The 19,240-nt window shown below is 38.7% G+C and overlaps 1 protein-coding gene and 1 long non-coding RNA gene across 2 annotated transcripts; one reads left to right on the plus strand and one right to left on the minus strand.

Moving 5' to 3' along the window:
• Positions 1-2,346: 2,346 nt before the first annotated feature.
• On the minus strand, positions 2,347-17,010 carry atp6v0a2b (ATPase H+ transporting V0 subunit a2b). Its single transcript, XM_047382009.1, has 20 exons — positions 16,472-17,010; positions 14,224-14,302; positions 13,416-13,513; positions 13,202-13,339; positions 12,994-13,091; positions 11,913-12,039; positions 10,823-10,905; positions 10,628-10,721; positions 9,799-10,011; positions 9,308-9,458; positions 9,003-9,142; positions 8,759-8,916; positions 8,557-8,647; positions 8,107-8,225; positions 7,784-7,994; positions 7,546-7,668; positions 7,099-7,218; positions 6,881-6,998; positions 4,571-4,742; positions 2,347-4,481 (listed from the first exon to the last, which is right to left on the minus strand). The coding sequence occupies exons 1-20, from the start codon at positions 16,586-16,588 to the stop codon at positions 4,379-4,381; spliced, it is 2,553 nt and encodes an 850-aa protein (XP_047237965.1). The 5' UTR covers positions 16,589-17,010; the 3' UTR covers positions 2,347-4,378.
• Positions 16,589-18,163, plus strand: LOC124878181. The gene is made up of 2 exons (XR_007040676.1): positions 16,589-16,719; positions 17,079-18,163. It is a non-coding gene; the product is annotated as an uncharacterized LOC124878181 (long non-coding RNA).
• Positions 18,164-19,240: the final 1,077 nt, after the last annotated feature.

Here is a 19,240-nt window from a genome sequence, read left to right on the forward strand (position 1 = left end):
GCATATCATTAAAAGGGTCTCTAAACGAGCTATGAACCTAATCATCTGAATCAACGAGTTAACTCTAAACACCTGCAAAAGATTCCTGAGGCCTTTAAAACTCCCAGCCTGGTTCATCACTCAAAACCCCAATCATGGGTAAGACTGCCGACCTGACTGCTGTCCAGAAGGCCACTATTGACACCCTCAAGCAAGAGGGTAAGACACAGAAAGAAATTTCTGAACGAATAGGCTGTTCCCAGAGTGAAGTATCAAGGCACCTCAGTGGGAAGTCTGTGGGAAGGAAAAAGTGTGGCAGAAAACGCTGCACAACGAGAAGAGGTGACCGGACCCTGAGGAAGATTGTGGAGAAGGGCCGATTCCAGACCTTGGGGGACCTGCGGAAGCAGTGGACTGAGTCTGGAGTAGAAACATCCAGAGCCACCGTGCACAGGCGTGTGCAGGAAATGGGCTACAGGTGCCACATTCCCCAGACCTGGGCTACAGAGAAGCAGCACTGGACTGTTGCTCAGTGGTCCAAAGTACTTTTTTCGGATGAAAGCAAATTCTGCATGTCATTCGGAAATCAAGGTGCCAGAGTCTGGAGGAAGACTGGGGAGAAGGAAATGCCAAAATGCCAGAAGTCCAGTGTCAAGTACCCACAGTCAGTGATGGTCTGGGGTGCCGTGTCAGCTGCTGGTGTTGGTCCACTGTGTTTTATCAAGGGCAGGGTCAATGCAGCTAGCTATCAGGAGATTTTGGAGCACTTCATGCTTCCATCTGCTGAAAAGCTTTATGGAGATGAAGATTTCATTTTTCAGCACGACCTGGCACCTGCTCACAGTGCCAAAACCACTGGTAAATGGTTTACTGACCATGGTATCACTGTGCTCAATTGGCCTGCCAACTCTCCTGACCTGAACCCCATAGATAATCTGTGGGATATTGTGAAGAGAACGTTGAGAGACTCAAGACCCAACACTCTGGATGAGCTAAAGGCCGCTATCGAAGCATCCTGGGCCTCCATAAGACCTCAGCAGTGCCACAGGCTGATTGCCTCCATGCCACGCCGCATTGAAGCAGTCATTTCTGCCAAAGGATTCCCGACCAAGTATTGAGTGCATAACTGTACATGATTATTTGAAGGTTGACGTTTTTTGTATTAAAAACACTTTTCTTTTATTGGTCGGATGAAATATGCTAATTTTGTGAGATAGGAATTTTGGGTTTTCATGAGCTGTATGCCACAATCATCCGTATTAAGACAATAAAAGACTTGAAATATTTCAGTTAGTGTGCAATGAATCTAAAATATATGAATGTTAAAGTTTCATCATTACATTATGGAAAATAATGAACTTTATCACAATATGCTAATATTTTGAGAAGGACCTGTAGAAAGTGACTAAAGTGCCTTAATTGGAACACTCTTTATCCTAATAAACAATGACACTGCTACCCATATAAAATGCATCATTACTCATATTAATTTCAAATTACTGTTTAATTTATTAAGGGAAAACATCTGTGAAAGCAGCCTGGCCCAATGTGAGAATATAATTGCCCACCATGTTAAAACTTGAATTACTGAGATTAACCTCATTTCAAATTCTATTTGAGGAAAGAAAAGCAACACATCATGTGGCGGTATAAAAAAAAGTTTAAGAATAGATGAGAAAAAAAGTCAGTGGCTTCTACTAGTGTGGAAAGAGCAACAAAGTCATTTTTAAGGATTTGAATTCATAATTCAACAATAAGAAAGCCACTGGGCACCAACTGCATCCATGAGAGTTCCAAGACCAGCATTACAGCAGACCAAAAACACCTGGATGATTCCCAAGACTTAGAAAACATTGTGTGGTTGGACGATTCAAAAGTGAAGGTATTTGGAAGGTGTGCATCCCGTTATACCCTGCATAAAACCTGCTAATAGTGAAAACTAGTGGTGGTAGTGTGATGGTTTGGGTCTGGCTTGCTGCTGCAGGACCTGCGTGATTTGGCATAATCGATAGAAGCATAAATTCTATTCTCCATCAGAAAATCCAGCAGAACTTCAAGCTAAAACATGTGCAGGAGGACAGCGATCTAATGCACACCATTAAGGCCATGTGTAAATAGCTCAAATAATGTAAAATAATGATTTTAGACTTGCCTCGTAAAAGTCTAAACTTAAATATAATTAAGATCCAATATGATTATAAATACGTCTTACATAATCAGGCTACAACTCACACAGGGTCACCAAAATTGAACAATAACAGACAGAACAAACTTTGGTCCGATGATTCTCGATTTCCTCTCTAACATTCAGTTGCTTGGGTGAGAATCTGATGTAAGCAGGTGTTAAGAACATGAAACACAATCATATCCTGAAAATGTAATAAATTTATTAACGCAAGCTCTCTTCAAAAGAGATACAACGTGGAGTGTTTATCAATGGGGAAAAAAGATTTATTAAAAGAATGGTCAAATAAGACCTGCATGAGAGAAAAGACCATACCCATTTTCTCAACAAATGACTTAGCTTAGCTAAAATGACTAAAAGATAAGAAAGCCTTTTTCATGGACTGTTAATACCTGGTTTCTTGTGCTTTGACATTCAGCTTGTCAGGTATAAAAAAAAAACAACAACCAAAAAACAGAAAGGGACAGAACAAAAACAGAGACACAAGCAGGCAATCTCTGCTGAGTGTGAAACAGGAGCTAAAATAACATGAGTGTCGTCTGTTAAAATGTTTTTGGTACAAATAATTTAAAAAAAAACAAGTATGGCAGAAATATGCAGTTTTAGCGTTATGTAAATCACGTCAACAACAGAAAATGCAGACATTCTTTCATCCAGAACTGATTAAAGAAAAATCCTTAAATTGTTTTCATTTAGTACTACAAGCAAACTCAAAAAACCTGATTCAAATCTCCAATGTGCTGAATACAGATGTAAGATTTTTAAACCAACAAAGCTGAAGTCAACAGATTAATTTAATTTATCTATTCACGGAAAACGAGACTGACCGTTATCGACTAGTGCAAAAGCAACATTGAGGATGCACACACATAAGCCCACCCATCTTCATCTGCCATTTTGTTTGAAAATACAATAAAAAATTTTAAAAAACTAATTCTGCAAATGCACCATCAAATTTAATTTCGCCCAAAGAAACCTTTAAATCTCCCACTGTGGCAGGATTATAAAATGAAGGTGCTCACAAAGTACGAGCTGGCATGGGGTTGTACCTTTGTAAAACTGTCAGCCAAATTTAAAGTAATGCGTCACAGAGATGCCCCTTAGATGGAGCAAATTCACCATTTTGTTCAGGGAGGAGCATGATGGACTCTGCTCTGATGTCAATATATGCCATCTTCTAAACAGAGTAAAAAGTCTGTGGAGGAAAAAATAAGCCCCTGTGTTTGGCAGAACTCTACTTGTCAAAGAAAGGTAATGGACACTAGTCTCATGGGGGGGTCTTTCATTAGTGTAGGGTTCGTAAGGGTAAATCAGATCCCAAATACAATACAAATATCATAATTTTAACATGAGACAAGTGGATTTCAAATTTGAAAAAAAAAAAAGCTGCCAGCAGGCCTTAGGAAACAAATCCAATTCGATGGTGGTCACTTTCCGTTGCCTTGTTGGGTTCATAGTGGCAATCTGCTACATTTACCTGCTTGGGGGAAGTTTCAGCATTAGTGGACAGTTTTGCAGAACCCAGAACTCCCAATAATCGAAAAAGAAAAGATGCCACTATCTGCCTGTGGCTGTTGATTTAATGTCATTGGTTTCCACTCCAGGAAAGAAAATACACACTCAAAGTCACCCAAACGCTGAAGCAGACCCATAAAGTTAGCTCAACTAACCCGGCTGACTGAAACCAGATCAGATAAGCTGAAGCTTAAAGAAAAGGGTCAACACAAGTTAGGAAAATATGCAGTAAACGATGATATGCAGTACAAAATAATGGGCAAAACAAACTATGGATAAAAATTATATGTGAGCAAAAAACTAAATGTTGTTTAATTTTTATTGAGAAACCCGCAATAAAGTTTACAAGACATTGCCTTTTCACATTTTAGGATTTGTTTTGTGTCAAATCAAAATGATGTGTGTATTTCATCATTTTGCAATTTTTTAATTTAATCACATAAACCTTTGCTAGTAATACCGTGATCTTGATCATGGAGCAAAACCTTCTTTTTTCCATGAATCTGCATCAATCCACACTCTGTTCACCAGTGTTTTTTTTTGTTTTTTTTTCCAAAATACAACTGAGAGGCCAGTGTGGTAATTTCTTCATGTAAATTGAAAACAAAGAAAATATAAATATGAAAATAACTGTTTGACATCTCTGTATTATGTCTTTAAGAGCTATTGCTCCACAATCTCTTGGTATTATTGGTCCCTTCAAAGTAATCCATCATGTTCAAAGCTGGAAGGCAGCAGAAAGAAGGAAAAAGGACAGAACTTGACTCCAGTCCCGCTGTAGAATTTATTCTGAAACTCAACCCTACAAAAGGAAGCAAACAGCTGTCAGAGATATAAAAACACTGCAATAATTCAAATAACTGTGATCCTTAGGATGACAGAAGCGCTTACCAGTGTAGCCGAAGGGCATGAAGGAAGGCAGATAGTCCTTCCATGACGAGAAGGATGGACACAGTGAGAACAGCAAACAGACCAAACACAGGAACCAGGAATATAACACCGAGAGCCGTGTCCATTCGAAGTACTACTCTCATCACCATGAACCAAAGCACCTCTGACAGCTCTGTGACATAAAGAAAAGGTGCGGAGGAAAGAATATTAATCAGTGTACTTTCATTTTGAGGAAATGGAAAATAATATTAATAAAGCCTAGAAACTTTCATGAATGTCACTGATCTAAACTCCTTGGTGTTCATTTTTCACTGCTGCACTTCTCGGTGGTGAGCAGCACAGCATTGCTGTTTGGGAATTATTCCTTCCCTAAAACCTGTGCATCTCCCCAAGTGAGCATACTATGTTCAAACATAAAATTATGCTTTTCAAAAATTCATTTAATTTCACTTATGGTGTCAAAGATGGCTGCTCCAATCAAACCAAATGAAACGTTTCAATACCTGCTGTTCTTTCTACAAGTTTCTATATTCTTGTAAAAACCCTGTTTTTGCGCAAAGTTAGAAAGCTGCAAATAGTACAGCTTTACATAATCCTAACAATTATACATTATGAGGATCACCTGCTAATTATTTATAACTGCAAAGTCTTCCTTACCTGGTAATTTGTTACAATTGTATTATTTTTATTGCTTACTTGTAGTGGGTGTATCTGTCAGCTTCCATTTCCCTGTCACTTTGCTGCTGAATAAAACGTGAAGAGACTTGAATCACAGCTTGGAATATTTCTGTCTCTGTAAACCCACTTTGAATCTATTGTGTAATTGTACAGGAAAAGAGAAGCCATGAACTACAGTGCCCTGCTGCTGCTGATCATACCTATAACTTCAATATGTTTTAATAGGATTCAAGTGTTAGTCCAAAACTAAGAATTCCACAATTGTATAATGGTGGGAAAAGGATAGAGAGGTTTCAATTTTTTTACAACATTAGCATTTTCATTCAACCTCCCCGGGTCAATACTTTGTAGAAGCACCATATTCCTGTACTTGCCAAAAAGGAGCCCACAGCATGATGTTGCCACCACCGTGTTTCACAGGAGGGAAATCTTATTTGGCCATGCGTACTTTCTGTGTCTGCCTTGATGGCCACAGGTCCTCCTCTGCTCCACTATTCTGTGGTGTCCCGCAGGGCTCAGTTTTTGGGCCCTCTCCTCTTCATGTTGTTCCTCCTCCCTCTTGGGTCTATTTTTAAGAAATATGGGATTTCTTTTCATTGCGGATGATGCAGATTTATGTCTCGCTAAAGAAAACTGACTCCACCTCTCTTCGGTCTGTTTTATGCTTGGAAAACTTGAAAGCCTGGATGGCCCTAAACGTCTTGAAACTTAATGAAGAAAATGCAGAGGTGGTGTTTCTCGGTAGTTCCAGTGAAGACTCCCTGACTGATGTTGGCTCCTTGGCCCAGTATGTCAGGCCTATTATTACAAATTTAGGGGTTAAAATGGATGCTGGACCTAAGTGGGAAACCCACATTAGAGCTGTTCAAAAATCCAGCTTTTTCCACTTGAGCCAGCTAGCGAAAGTAAAACCTATCTTTTCTAATCAGCATTTTGAAACAGTAATCCATGCCTTTGTAACCACTCGGTTAGATTACTGTAATGTACTCTATAAGGGTGTCAGCGATTCGTACATTTCCCAGCTTCAGAGGGTACAGAACGCTGCTGCACATCTCTTAACAGGTACAAGAAAATGTGATCATATTTCCCCTATTTTAGCCTCTTTACACTGGCTGCCAGTACATTTTAGGATTCATTGTAAAATCTAATGGCCTTGCCCTGCCCTTTCTGTCCGAGCTGCCCTCCCGTTCCCATAGATCAGCTGACCAGTTGTTACTGAAGGTGCCAAAGACAAGGCGCAAGCTCAGAGGTGACCATGCTTTTTCTGTAGCAGCTCCCAAGCTGTGGAATGACCTTCCCTTGGGCATTAGACAGGCCTCATCACTTTCTGATTTTAAATCCCTTCTTAAGACCCATTTCTTTTCCTTTGCTTTTGAAACAATCTGAGATGTAGATTTCGTCTTAGCGTGTTTTAATTCATCATTTTATTACTACTTTTATATACCACTTTGTTTATTGTTTTATGATTGATCATTTGCATTTTATGATTCTGTATAGCACTTTGGTTCTGTGGGTGTTTAAAGTGCTTTATAAATAAAATTGGTATGGTATGGATGGCATGTCCAGCTAGGTGTGCAGTGACACATTCCCACCACACATAGCATAGTGCTGACAGTAAACCATTATACTTACGGGCGTGCGCCAGACTGAGAGCCCAGAGTCTCAGGTAGGAGGCTGTGTTTGAGATGCAACCCAGACAATACTCTATTGTGTGGATGGCCTGATGAAGAAACTCATCTGCAAAATTAAACTGCAACCAAAAAACAATTACAATTTAAAACAAAAAGATGGATAATGACTTGTAATCTTGAAAGCTTTTTTCTATATATCAAGTTTTATCCTGTTCTGACCTCCTCTGAGAGGCGCTCTCCACTACTGGAGAGATCACTGTGACTGCTGCCCTCCTCCATTTCTTCAGACCTCAGAAGGTAGAGCTCTTCATCACTGTTTCGCCGCACACGCTCATATCCCTGATGATACAGAAATGAGCTTAACATAGTTTTAGATTTAAAATTATACCTTGCTCAGCTTTATATGAAAGCCATATCAGCCCATTTGAAATCAAATATACATATAAGTATGACGCAGGTTCCAAGTTGAGAGAAAAAATAAGAAGTGCTATAAAAGAGTTGCATTAATCTTTTAAAATATAATCTAAATGAAATTAACCCTGCTAGTTTGAACTCCTTTGTTTGATAGATTTTGATTTTTATCTTTAAGAATAAAAGCAAGAAGCTGCACCTATATTTTTTGTACTTAGGAACATAATGATGTTCCGACATGTTTTCAATGCTCACCCTGTACATTCCTAGACGGTTTTGGCCTCCGTTCTGAAGCCAGTAGAGGTAGACCGGTTTCCCCAGCAGTAAAACAGGCACTGAAAGAACAGCAATAACCACCAGGAGTACCTGCAGGCCAGTCTGGAAGAAAAAAAAAAAAACAACTCTCAGTAAGTTTTGATGTTTTATCACCAGTGTAACCTATTCAGCACTGGATTGGACCAGTTTGGTGGGAAATAAATATGGAGAATGTTACCTGTCCTGGGTAGAGGGGCTTCAGAGCTTCCCCCTGCATGATGAACATGTTAATGAAGTGAATGAGAATGCTGGGGGCCCGTCTAGAGTCCTTTGCAGTAAAGACTAGCCACTTGTAGAATATCATGAAAACCAAGTAGCCAAAGAGACACAACAGGAACAGGAGTTCAGGCAGAAATACCAAATACAGGTTGTACTTCTTCCTAAAGTATCTGGGTTTTTTTTGGAAAATAAGAAGAAAAACTGGTTAAAACAGTACAATTGCTTGTGACTGGCTTTTCAAAGTTTGAAATGAACAACTAAAACCTGCAAGAAATGACTTACCGGTGATTGTAAGTGCTGAGGATGATGCCGAAGCACATGTGTATGATGCCCAATATCACTGACATTTTCATCTTATAAGAGTTGAGGAATGTAAGACGATTGGATGCCAGGTTCCAGATCTCAACAAAAAACGAAAAATTCTTAATTCAGTTATATTATATTTTTTCTAACAGCATAAGGAACAGATTGTTGTGTTTATATTTGGCGACTGTAAACCACATTTAAAATTTATATTTGTAAATTTCCCCCCAATATATGCATTGAAGGTTGTGGTTTAAATTTGATTGAATATTTCTTAACTGTGTTGTTTATTATTATTACATTTCTCTTAGATCAATTATGCTTTAACTGTCAACCATTAAACAAGTTTTACTTTGACTTACAGAAGCACAAAACAATTTTTCTTTGGGTGAAGAAAAAGTTAAAACCATAAATAAATAGTTTACTCACTGGGTCAATTCCAAAAGGGTATGGTCCTTTAAAGACTCCTGTAACATTTGGATCCAGAGTCAGAAAACGATTACCCTGAAGGACGTCATTCCTATAAGTCACAAATAAAATCATAAGTGTGCTGTTTTACATGTTTATTATTCTCTAACAAATCCACAAAGACCCTTATATCCACACTGACGTCTGGCTGTTGAATACTCACGACCACACTCCCGCTTTAAACATTGCGTTAACGCTCCATCCAGAGCCAAACATATTCAGCGACTTTGAGAAACATTCATTGTAAATCAGGCCGGTGTAGATGGAGAACAGGCCCATCATCAGAATGATGTAACGCCCTTCAAAGAACGTGTTCCAGATCTGCAGTTCCCCATCAAACACACACAGTTACGTGTCAGACACACCACATGATCCCTGCTCGCTCGTTTAATAGGGATATTACTCACCTCATTCCTGGTGTTTTTTAGTTTGCGGTTGTTCTCGTACCGCACCATCCAGAAAGCAAACAGAGACATAATGACTCCGTGACCCAGGTCCCCGAACATCACAGCAAATAAGAATGGGAAGGTTATGATTGTAAAGGGAGCTGAAAATGATCGGCCAGATAGGAAAACAAATGGGGGAAATTATTCATTAAAACCTTTTATAAAAGGGTATGCTTTAGATATTCAAACCTTGAAATATTACGTGACATTAAAAACACAAACATGCACTTTGAAAATAGATTCCTGACAGATTAAATCCAACTCACCGGGGTTGACCTCCCTGTAGGAGCCCACTCCATAGGCATCCACGATGTTTTGGAAGCCGGAGGTAAATTTGTTGGTCCTTATCATCGTCGGGGGGGTATCAGTGGTAGGAATACGATTGACAAAAGAGGGAACGGTTGCTCCGCTTTTTCTCTGAAAGATTTAGACAATACGGTGATATTAGGTGCTGGTAAAAATTAGATCAGGATAACTTCAACTTAAATCAAAAGTCCTTAATGATTCAGTCAGTCAACTGTGGCACATAATAGATGAAACATAGTAAAAGAGCTATTCTGTTTGTATTTCTTTAATGTATAATATAGGCTGTGCCCATAAACCTAAAAACAGCAGGCATGATGACTTCTTTCTGGCTAAAAAATATGTTTTTGGGCAAAACAATCGCAATCCCTTATCCAGCAGCCGTTTAAATTATACCAAAAAGCTGCTGTACTTAAACTCCTGCTTTGAAAACAGAGTTTAAAGTTTTTCTCACCGATCCGTCTTCCAGGGCTCTCCGCAGTTTGGGAATGTCATTAACGGGACACCACACCTCAGCAATCAGGCACTTATTAGTCACATCGAAACTACAGAGGTTCAGAATATAGTATATGGCCTTCATTTTCTTGACCTGGACAACCCAAGTGTAGACGGATTCTGAAGCCTTGATCAGGACCTGTCTCAGGTAGTCCTCCGTCCTGTGAAGTACCTTGAACAGGAAAAAAGATGCACCTCTTAAAGGATTAATGCAAAAACGTGACATTTGATCATTTCTGTGGTTTAAAAATCAAGCAGTTGGAAAATAAAATATGTGCATGGCATCCTAAGCAAGAGCGTTTGCAGATTTTTGTGTAAAACATGTGAGGTAACAATGTGGAACGTAAAAGAGGATGTGACTACATTCAGCTGAGGCGTTCTGCTGACCATGTGCTTCAGGAGGTCAGCTCAGTTTCTCCGTCAAATCCTGTTCAAACCATCACGATGTGTGACAATGAAAACCAACGCAGGGTAAGCACGTACTGCTTCAGGCTGACACAAGAACAACTGGGTTGATCGTTTAGAACATCAGCCAATTAATGTGGTTCTTCATACAGAAAAGGAGGTTTAAAAGCCACCTCTAACAACATAAAATGTTCAGAGAAAACAAGAAAAACAGGAAGCTCAATCTGAAGGGTTCAGGTCTTAAAATAATCAGGGGATTATTTTACCTGAATGTCCCACACCGTGGGTCAATAAAGGACATTTCTATTATATTCTATCTCTTTATTTAGTTTTACAGCAGGGAGGAACAAGTAAAAACCTTCATATTTAGATAGACAACATACTGTGTGGAGATCCTGAATGCGAGTTCTCAGGCCTTCCACAACATCGTTCCTCTCATCGTTGCTGCAGGGATATGGATACAAGTGACAGTGGTAGCTGTATGGGGGAAACGTATTTTACCCACAAGAATCTCAGAAAGGAAATAACATAATATGGTAGCAAATGTCTGACAGCCGGGTGTTGTGCGCCATAATTACCAGTCGCAGATCTTCTTCACTTTCTGGCCAATTTGGTCCCCCCAGTAAGAGATGAGGAACACTACACTTTTAGTGGGCTCACCCTGCAGCGAGGAAATACGGAAGTGTTTGACAGGAGTCTTGAATAGTAAAATCTATTTGTATCTTTTCAAAACAACATGCCTGTCTTTATTGGCTTCAATTAGGAGAATCTAATAACTCTGCCTGTAAAATTGGTCTGACTTTCTAGTAGTGAAAGCATGTCTGTTATGGCATTAGTGATTTGTCATAGTCCTGGATGCCTGGCATCTGGTCAAGCAGAGATAATCTGATTACTGCTGTCTGTGGACTAGATCATAAGGATCTTTGTTGGCAGCCACCAGGAAAGCACAAGATTTGCATTAGAATTTAAAATGAGCCTTTTCCCTCCTTTTTTTTTTTATTAGACGGTTTTGGGAACACTGTTTCTTTCACAAACTGCAAAAGAACCACTTTTAGGTGTACTGATTAAAATGTATTTTATTTAGAAATCCTAAGACTGTGGCAGGCATGACTCTTTCAGCTTTACGTATTGATATTTGATTGATGTTGCCCATCCCTAGCAACATAGCTCAAGATGAGTTAAGAGAGCGTGTATGAATGGAAATTTTCAAGTCTTGCCACAGATTCTCAATTTGATTGGTCTGGACTTTGACTAGGTCAAAGCATTCCATTCTAGCTCTGGTTATATGTTTAGGGCCGTTGTCCTGCTGGAAGGTAAACCTCCACCCCAAGTCTCAAGTGTCTTGCAGCCTCTAACAGGGTTTCTTCCCGTATTTTAACTCCATTCACCCTTCCACCAACTTTCCAGTCCTTGCTAAACATTAGCACCCCCTCAGAATGATGTTGCCACCACCATGAGACATTGTGGGGTGGTATCCTGAAGTTAGTATTTGTGCTTTGCTTGTTTTGCTAAAGTCTTCTGCTCCTCATGTCCTCATACACACATCCTGCACTTTTTATTTCAAACTGCTTTGCTGTCTTTGCCCTGTACTGTCATTAGGAGATAATGTAACATGACAGCAAAGGTTGATAAACTTCATGGTCTCTCTCTAAGCTATCAGGAACCTACTGTGTCGGGATTTTCCAGGTACTCTTCGACCTCTGCACAGCTCAGGATGGTGTAACCTTTGCACACTCTCCAAAGCATTCGCTCAAAGGCTTCGATCTTTGTTCTTTGAATCAGCCCTGAAATGAAACTGCAAGAGAGGAATTAAAATGTTCACAAACAGCCTTCAAGATGCTTGGCCACCCAAATGTTTTATTATTTCCAATAAAAGTTAAAAAGCGCAGAAAAAACCCAATTGAACATAGCTGATGTCATTTCTAATTTTCTGATCTTAAAAATACAAAAAAAAAGAAAGTAAACGTGAATCACAGAGATTAAACTCCCGGCAAGATGCGTGAATGATTGTTGTCAATTCTATTAATTATAAGCTATTCTGCTCATTTTTTGTAAATAATTACATTTTAAGTTGTCAGACTCTGTGTGATCTCCTGAACATTAACAAATTGCCTTATGTGGCTGTGATACTTCCTGTGTTGGAAAGGTAGGTAAAATGATTCATGAAGACCTCAGATTGATATCACTGAACAAACAAACCTGAACCTAATGTTTGTTCAGAGTGATGTCCTGGGCTGGTTTTTCTCCACACATTTTGAACACACTGTACATCAAAAAGTTTCCCTTGGGTCTCGTCTGACCAGAGCATCTTCTTCTATACGTTTGCCGTTTTCCCTACATGCTCAATGGCAAACTTTTAATGACTTTCTGACATAAATGACTTTCTTCTTGCTGCTCTTCTATAAAGACCGGATTTGTAAAGTGCACAACTAATATTCTAATCCTGTCTACAGAGTTTCCCACCTGAGCTATGATCTCTGCAGCTCCTCCATAGTTACTATGGGTGCCTTGGCTGCTCCTCTGAGTAATGTTCTTGTTATATTTTTTCTCACACTTCACAATTTGCATCACTTTGAGTTCAAACTGTATGACTATGTTGGCACAACATTTTAGTGAGTAAAATCTGAAAATGTAATTATTATTAAATATACCAACACTTTGGAAAAAACTCTAAAGGCTCTGAAAACATTAGGAACCCTAAAACTACTTTCATCTTCGGTAATATTAATAGAATCCTTGCAGCACATACCCCAGTTTGGCTCCTAGCCTCTGCATACTGCTGTAGTCCATCCTTGTGTCTTTTTCTAGAAATGGAAACTCCTCATACTGGACTTGTAGCGGTTCTCCCTAATAGACAAGACGAGATGCGTCAAAGTTAAGACAGAAACACCGAATTCAAGTTGTCTCAAACTAAAACCGGAGTATGTGACTTTATCTGACTCATAAATCATATCTACCTCAGCAGTTCTCTGTACAAAGTTGCGGGTGATGCGAAGCATGTGTGTGTACTCTGTAAGTTCCAGCAAATTCTTCTGCAGCTTTTCCTTGTTTCTGGTCACCTCACCTAGTTCAACCTCAAGTCTCTGCAGCTGCTCCTGTAAATAAACGTGTATGCATGTGTAATAAACATAAGAATACAGCTCTAATAGTCCTAATAATAAGATACATTACCATTATAGTCATCATATGCTTAGGTGAAGGAGCCACAGGATTCAGATCTCTTTCTGGCAGTGAAATAACTGCTTTCTTGATTTCCCTCAAAAGATAACCTGTTAAAAACAACAAGCAATATTATTGTAGGGCATTTTTCCCAGGCTTCCAGATAAAGTGACTATCCTTTGAATAATGTGGAACAGCATGGAACCCAAGACTGACAGTGTTATTTTTTTCCTAATCTAATAATACAGCATTTACTTAACCAAAGGCAGCAGTGCATTCAACTGAATCTACAACCACCTGATGTTTCTCATGACCAAAGGTTGGGTTTAGTCTTTTGAGAGGAAGTTCACTGTTGCTTTAAGCATTTGTCTTTGCTTTATCTTGCTGCTGGTGAGAGGAAACCATTCAATTTCTAAAACATTCACGGGTCATTTCTGACTAGCATGAATTAGCTTGATAAGCCTTACAAACAGTAAACTGTCGTCTCCGAGTATTTTCCCCACAGAATCTAGACCCCTACTTTTAACTTGAGATTTGTAAAAGGCTGCGGAAATTTCCGAATCAAGCAATACGTTCATCCTTTCTGTTATTTGCTCTGCATCAATTGACCTAAAGTTGCCTACAAGGCAGGAACAAACTGATGTCCTGTCACAGACGGCTCATTTTCACATTTTTGAGTTTTTAACTGGATTCTCAGGGTGAAAATCATCTGATTCAAGTCAAAAGTTGATTGTCAGTGCACCTCTATCTGACCAAATAACACCCAATAGAAAGCCGTACTCCTGACTACAACAAACTGAAATACAGATTTTAACCTTACCGAGGATCCTCTCCATCTCTTCACATTTTTTGATCTCGTTGACGTGTTTTCGCTGGAACGCGTTCACATTAGGATTGAGCTGAAACAGGTGTGAGAAAGGCCATTTAGTCGTGCCAACAACAAGGGACAGCTTTTATTCCGTCTAACTGTTATGACAGTGGAAGAAGATACTGATCTCTGAAGAGTAGCCCTAACCACACTGCAAGGAAGCAAATGCATGAACTGATTCATAACAGCTTTACAAAAATCAAACTGTTCAGCTGTTGATCCACAACATGACAGAGGAAAAGCCCCCGATGATGGGTTGAGAGCACAATCAGTCAATACAATATAACAAGACAAGCAGCATCAACAGCTAATTCGTTGTTTTGGTCCATCTATGGAAACTGTTTTTATACGTCATAACAAGTATAACAAAAATGTGTTTTTTACTAGAGATGCGCTGATCAGGCTTTCCCTGACCGATACTGATTTTAAAGGGAAGTCTGAGCTGCTGAGTCCAGCTTTGACCATTAAGCAAATTTTTATTCTATGGGTTAGAAAACATAAAAGAAAAATGCGCAGCAGGTTCTATATGAGGAGTAGTAGCTTTGAATACCACAGAAAGGAAGAGAATTACAAAATTATTTCCATTTATGCAAAGCAAATGTTTAATACACACATGCGTCAAAGTACATGCATTTGAATGATATTATTTAAAACCAAAAGAAGAGGTTTCCAGGTTTAATACATTTGATAATAAGGTGGATAAAAAAACAAAATCTCCTGTATTTAACCTAATAATTACCTTTTACGTTTAGCTTTTTTCTTATTTAGTCTGATTTCTCATGGGACTCCAAACAGGCTAGTTCATGACTAACTTTGCAATTCACTGATTTAAAATCAGCACAACATTCATGGATAGTCCAGTTTCCATGTAGCAGAGGTTCTTTGTGATAACTGCTCTGTCTCAAACTTGTGTAGCTATTTAGTTTAAGTTTGTGTTTAAGTCTGATTCGATTGTCTTGCTGAGAGTACAGAGAGACAAGATTCTTTATCGTAATGTAATCAAATTTGACAACAGACCTCATGTTCCTCAAATGCATGCAAATTATATTTAAGTAGCGCTCTTTTAAGATGCATCTGAGAGCAACCAGCTCTATCGATTTTCAGAGTGAAGCATTGTGTCATAAACGTGTTAATTGTCTTTATGCAGTTCCAGGAATCAAGTCAAATATTCATTTGAAACTTTTCATTTTATGTGGACCACTTCCACCACAAGCTATCTCAGCATCTCACAATAAATCCTTGTGAGATGTTACTGCAATTAGACAAATTCCTATAGTTAATGAATAGTTTCCTAGTGCACAGCTGTTTACCGAGGTATCCGTTTTTTTTCTGTTCATATCAGCCTTTTATATTATTTTATATCTCTTCTATTATTGTCATTTTACATTGACTGTAACGATTATGATGAGGATGATCAACCACCATCATCTAGACGGGCATCCTGGGCCACCTTCATCAGCACCTCCTGCACAGCAACATCCAGGCCTTCATCAGTTTCTCCGTGTGTTCATAACATTTTCTGACAGATAAGTGTGAATTGCTGTTTGCATTTTGCACTCTTTTCTAATACTATTCTGAATTTCATTGTTAATAACTCTGTTACATTTGGAGTCAAATATTGTTTCCTCTGTGTGATTTTTTTCCTTTTTGAATGGGTACATATACTGTATATTTGGTGTATTTTCTAAAAGAACCCCCAAACACAATTGTTATGAGATGAAAAGCCTACCCATGGTGAGATATAAGCGGGGGAAGAAAAAAAAACAACTGAAATTTCAAATGGTTTCGTCTGGACTTTTATGAACTAATACCTCTCTAAATATATACGCTTCACTTTCTTTCAGCAGGGCCGATGGTCAGATCCTGTGCTTTGGTTTGTAAGATGTTTTGGATTGCAGCTTCATACTTTCAAAGGGATTTTCACAAGAAGTGAGGCGAAATTATATATTTTTTTCATATACTGCTGTTTTCTATATACATTTACTCTCACTCTGGAACACAAGTGTTGATTTTTAGACCTGTGGAGTATTCTCAGGAGTTTTCCCTTTATTTTGGTACCAAAACAAATCAAATACGCCTTGTGGTTTCTGAAATACGTTCAGTTCAGGTAGGTATGTCATGTTTGAGTAGATTACTCAACAAAAAAAAAAGAGGCCTAGGGTTTAAGAGGTTAAGATGAGACTTAAATAATAAAACTTACGTCTCTGAACTCCACCAGTCCCAGTTCTCCCAGTTCACTGATGCAGTCGTAAGCTGACCCGGACTGCAGAAACAGCTGGGCCAGACACATTTCCTCACCTCGGAGCAGAGAGCTCATCCTGGCAGCAGTCTCTGATGTTTCCCTGTTTCAATACAACCAAGCTGGCCGGTGCTGGAGCGGGTTCTTGTGGAGTAAATGCCAACACTCGTCGCTCACGTCATTACTTATTCTTCCATGACTATGCTCAGGTGATAAAATGATGCTTCACTTACATAACCCTGAATTTGCACGCTATAAACAGGAGCTCTTCCTGCTGTTAGCCAGCTAATTGGTTAGCTGGTCGAGCCGTTTCCACGATTCCTGGTTAGACGTCAAGTTTCTTATGTTTTAATAAAATTATATGTTTATTAAGGTCACCATAGAGTTTTGTACAAAGTAATCCTACAGTTTATAAAGTTTTAGAAGTGAGTAACTCTCCACGTCACTTTACTTCTCACCGAAGACTACGGTCAACTTCTACAGGAGCGAATCAACCAATGATAACCACCCTCAGGAGTCTGCGCAGTGCGAACTGATTGTGTGTGTGTGCCCTCTGCTCTGTCTGCAGGCAAACAACTGGACTATAGGGACCATTAACGCAAACAGGGCCGGTCCGACGTTGTATGAAGTCCAACTGGAGTCCTATGAGAGGGGCCCATCTCTCCAGGAAAGCCCACTGATCTCCCTTTTATATCACCTATGACTGTTTTTGTTGTTGTTTTTTTTTTAGATTTAGCTTGAACATGACAATTTTAATAGTTTATAATTATATACATCTAGATCATTTAGAGATGCTGATAATTAAGTAATCCCCCTCTGTTTACTTGTTGAGCCTGAAAATGGTACACAATGCATTTACTGTTTGGCTAGGCTTTTACATGAGAAAAAAAAAAATTCTGTTAAGATAGATAGAAAGTGACCAGTGATGGATTTAACACATCCAGGAACCTAGTCTTTGCATTTGGAGGAAAGGAGACACTACGGTCTTGTACTCTGTAGCTTTTCCTTTCAACCTTTCTTGCCTTTTTGGAAAGAGTGTAGATGTATGTTCTTATTTATGAACTGGCTCATTAATTTATAATATAAAATATTTATTTTATAAAATAGGTTCCAATTACTGGGTGTTATTAGATCACCTTTATTTTTAATGAAGTTATTTATGTTTAGATGTGAAACCTCTGTCCTCTTGCTGGTTTCGAAGTAATAGACTTTGGTCTATTTTGCTTAAGGTTATTTTTGTATACCTTTGCCAATTAGTGTGAGAGGTTGTTGTTTGTCTCGTATGGCATGATGTTCAAGCACCTATAACCTACAAAGCACGTCTGGTTGATTAGTTTCAGCTTTTATTGCATCAGACAGCACAGAAGAAGCATCTACTTTCTGCACAAATGACTCACAACTATTTGTGGAAGTGATCTAACACTGAAACTTACACATAAGCAGCAGAAATTAAAAATGTATCCACCGGTAATTATAATCTCAGTAACATAACTTCCAAAGCATGAAAGTTTTTCATTATGCATACAACAGTTTCTTTGTTTTTTATTTCTGTTGCCAGTTTTTGTCTGATGTAAAACATTTTGTGTTGTCCTCATGTTGTATGAAAACTGCTCTATAATTAAAAACCGACTTGTTAAAAGTTGTTCTAACAAACAAAAGTAGTCTTGATTCCTAAAAGTAAAACATAAACAGTGCAATTAACCTTGTAAATTTTAGGTTTTGCTGAAAACCGTTTATGGGTATAAACACAGTGATGTGTTTATATCCATAAAGTGTTTAACCCTTTCTCTCTCCTAGACATGGCGAATGACTGAGCTTAACTGTAACTAACTCTATGTGCTTTCTTTCAGACTCTAACCTTGAAAACTGGCTCAGAGTTTATCTGTTCTTTCTTTCTAGGTGAAACGTCTAAAGGAGCTACATCCATTAACATTTACTTTTCCTTCCCATAGAAAGTACTCCTGGATCAGTGCTTCTTTGTTCTTTTTGTGTCTCTGCTCTGTTCTCTCAAACCCCCAGTCGGTCATGGCAGATGAGCCTGGTTCTGTTGGAGGTTTCTTCCTGCATGCTCAGTATGAGGGATTGCTGCAAAGTCAACGCCAGTGACTGTCCACTGTCTCTACATGCTCCTCCAGGAGGAGGGAATGCTGCAAGTCACTGACTGGATACAATCTGCTGGGTTTCCTTAGATAGAAAAACTTTTTATCCAATTTGAATAAAAAGCTAACTCTGTACTCTGCACTGTTCAATGGTTAGGATTAATTGGAATGTATGTACCTGACTGTTGTAAAGTGCCTTGAGACAACATGTGTTGTGAATTGGTGCTATATAAATAAAACTGAATTGAATTGATGACAAGTTTAGCACCACAATAAGTGGTGATATATTTTTTATTTTTATAAGTTGATCAGCGTGTCACGGATGTTTTTTATAGAATTTTGTTTTTACTTTCCGTTCCATGGTGTAGAAATATGAGTTGACACAGAGGCCCACTTGTGTTAGCCACTCCTCCAAATGGAAAAGACAAGAGAACGTGCCATTTAAATAAGGTAACAAATATGTTGACCTTCGTATGCCAGGAAATGCTCACAGGAAAACAGCTACTGTCCTAAACTTGCTAATATCTAGTTTGATTGCCACCACTCTAAAATAAATAAAAAATTAAGAGTTACTTTCTTTGCACAACTATTTGAACCTTTGAAAGCCTGATGGATTTGATACTAGTCATCA

Source organism: Girardinichthys multiradiatus, chromosome 12 (genome assembly GCF_021462225.1).
Source record: "Girardinichthys multiradiatus isolate DD_20200921_A chromosome 12, DD_fGirMul_XY1, whole genome shotgun sequence".
In the NCBI taxonomy this organism is placed as follows: Eukaryota; Metazoa; Chordata; class Actinopteri; order Cyprinodontiformes; family Goodeidae; genus Girardinichthys; species Girardinichthys multiradiatus.

Bases quoted from the DNA above. Each gene is read 5' to 3' on its own strand.
- atp6v0a2b (XM_047382009.1), bottom strand. From the start codon at position 16,588: ATGAGCTCTCTGCTCCGAGGTGAGGAAATGTGTCTGGCCCAGCTGTTT. The intron at 14,303-16,471 runs GTAAGTTTTATT...CACCTGTTTCAG, and splicing joins GACTGGTGGAGTTCAGAGAC to CTCAATCCTAATGTGAACGC. The intron at 9,143-9,307 runs GTGAGTTGGATT...GATCATTTTCAG, and splicing joins CTACAGGGAGGTCAACCCCG to CTCCCTTTACAATCATAACC.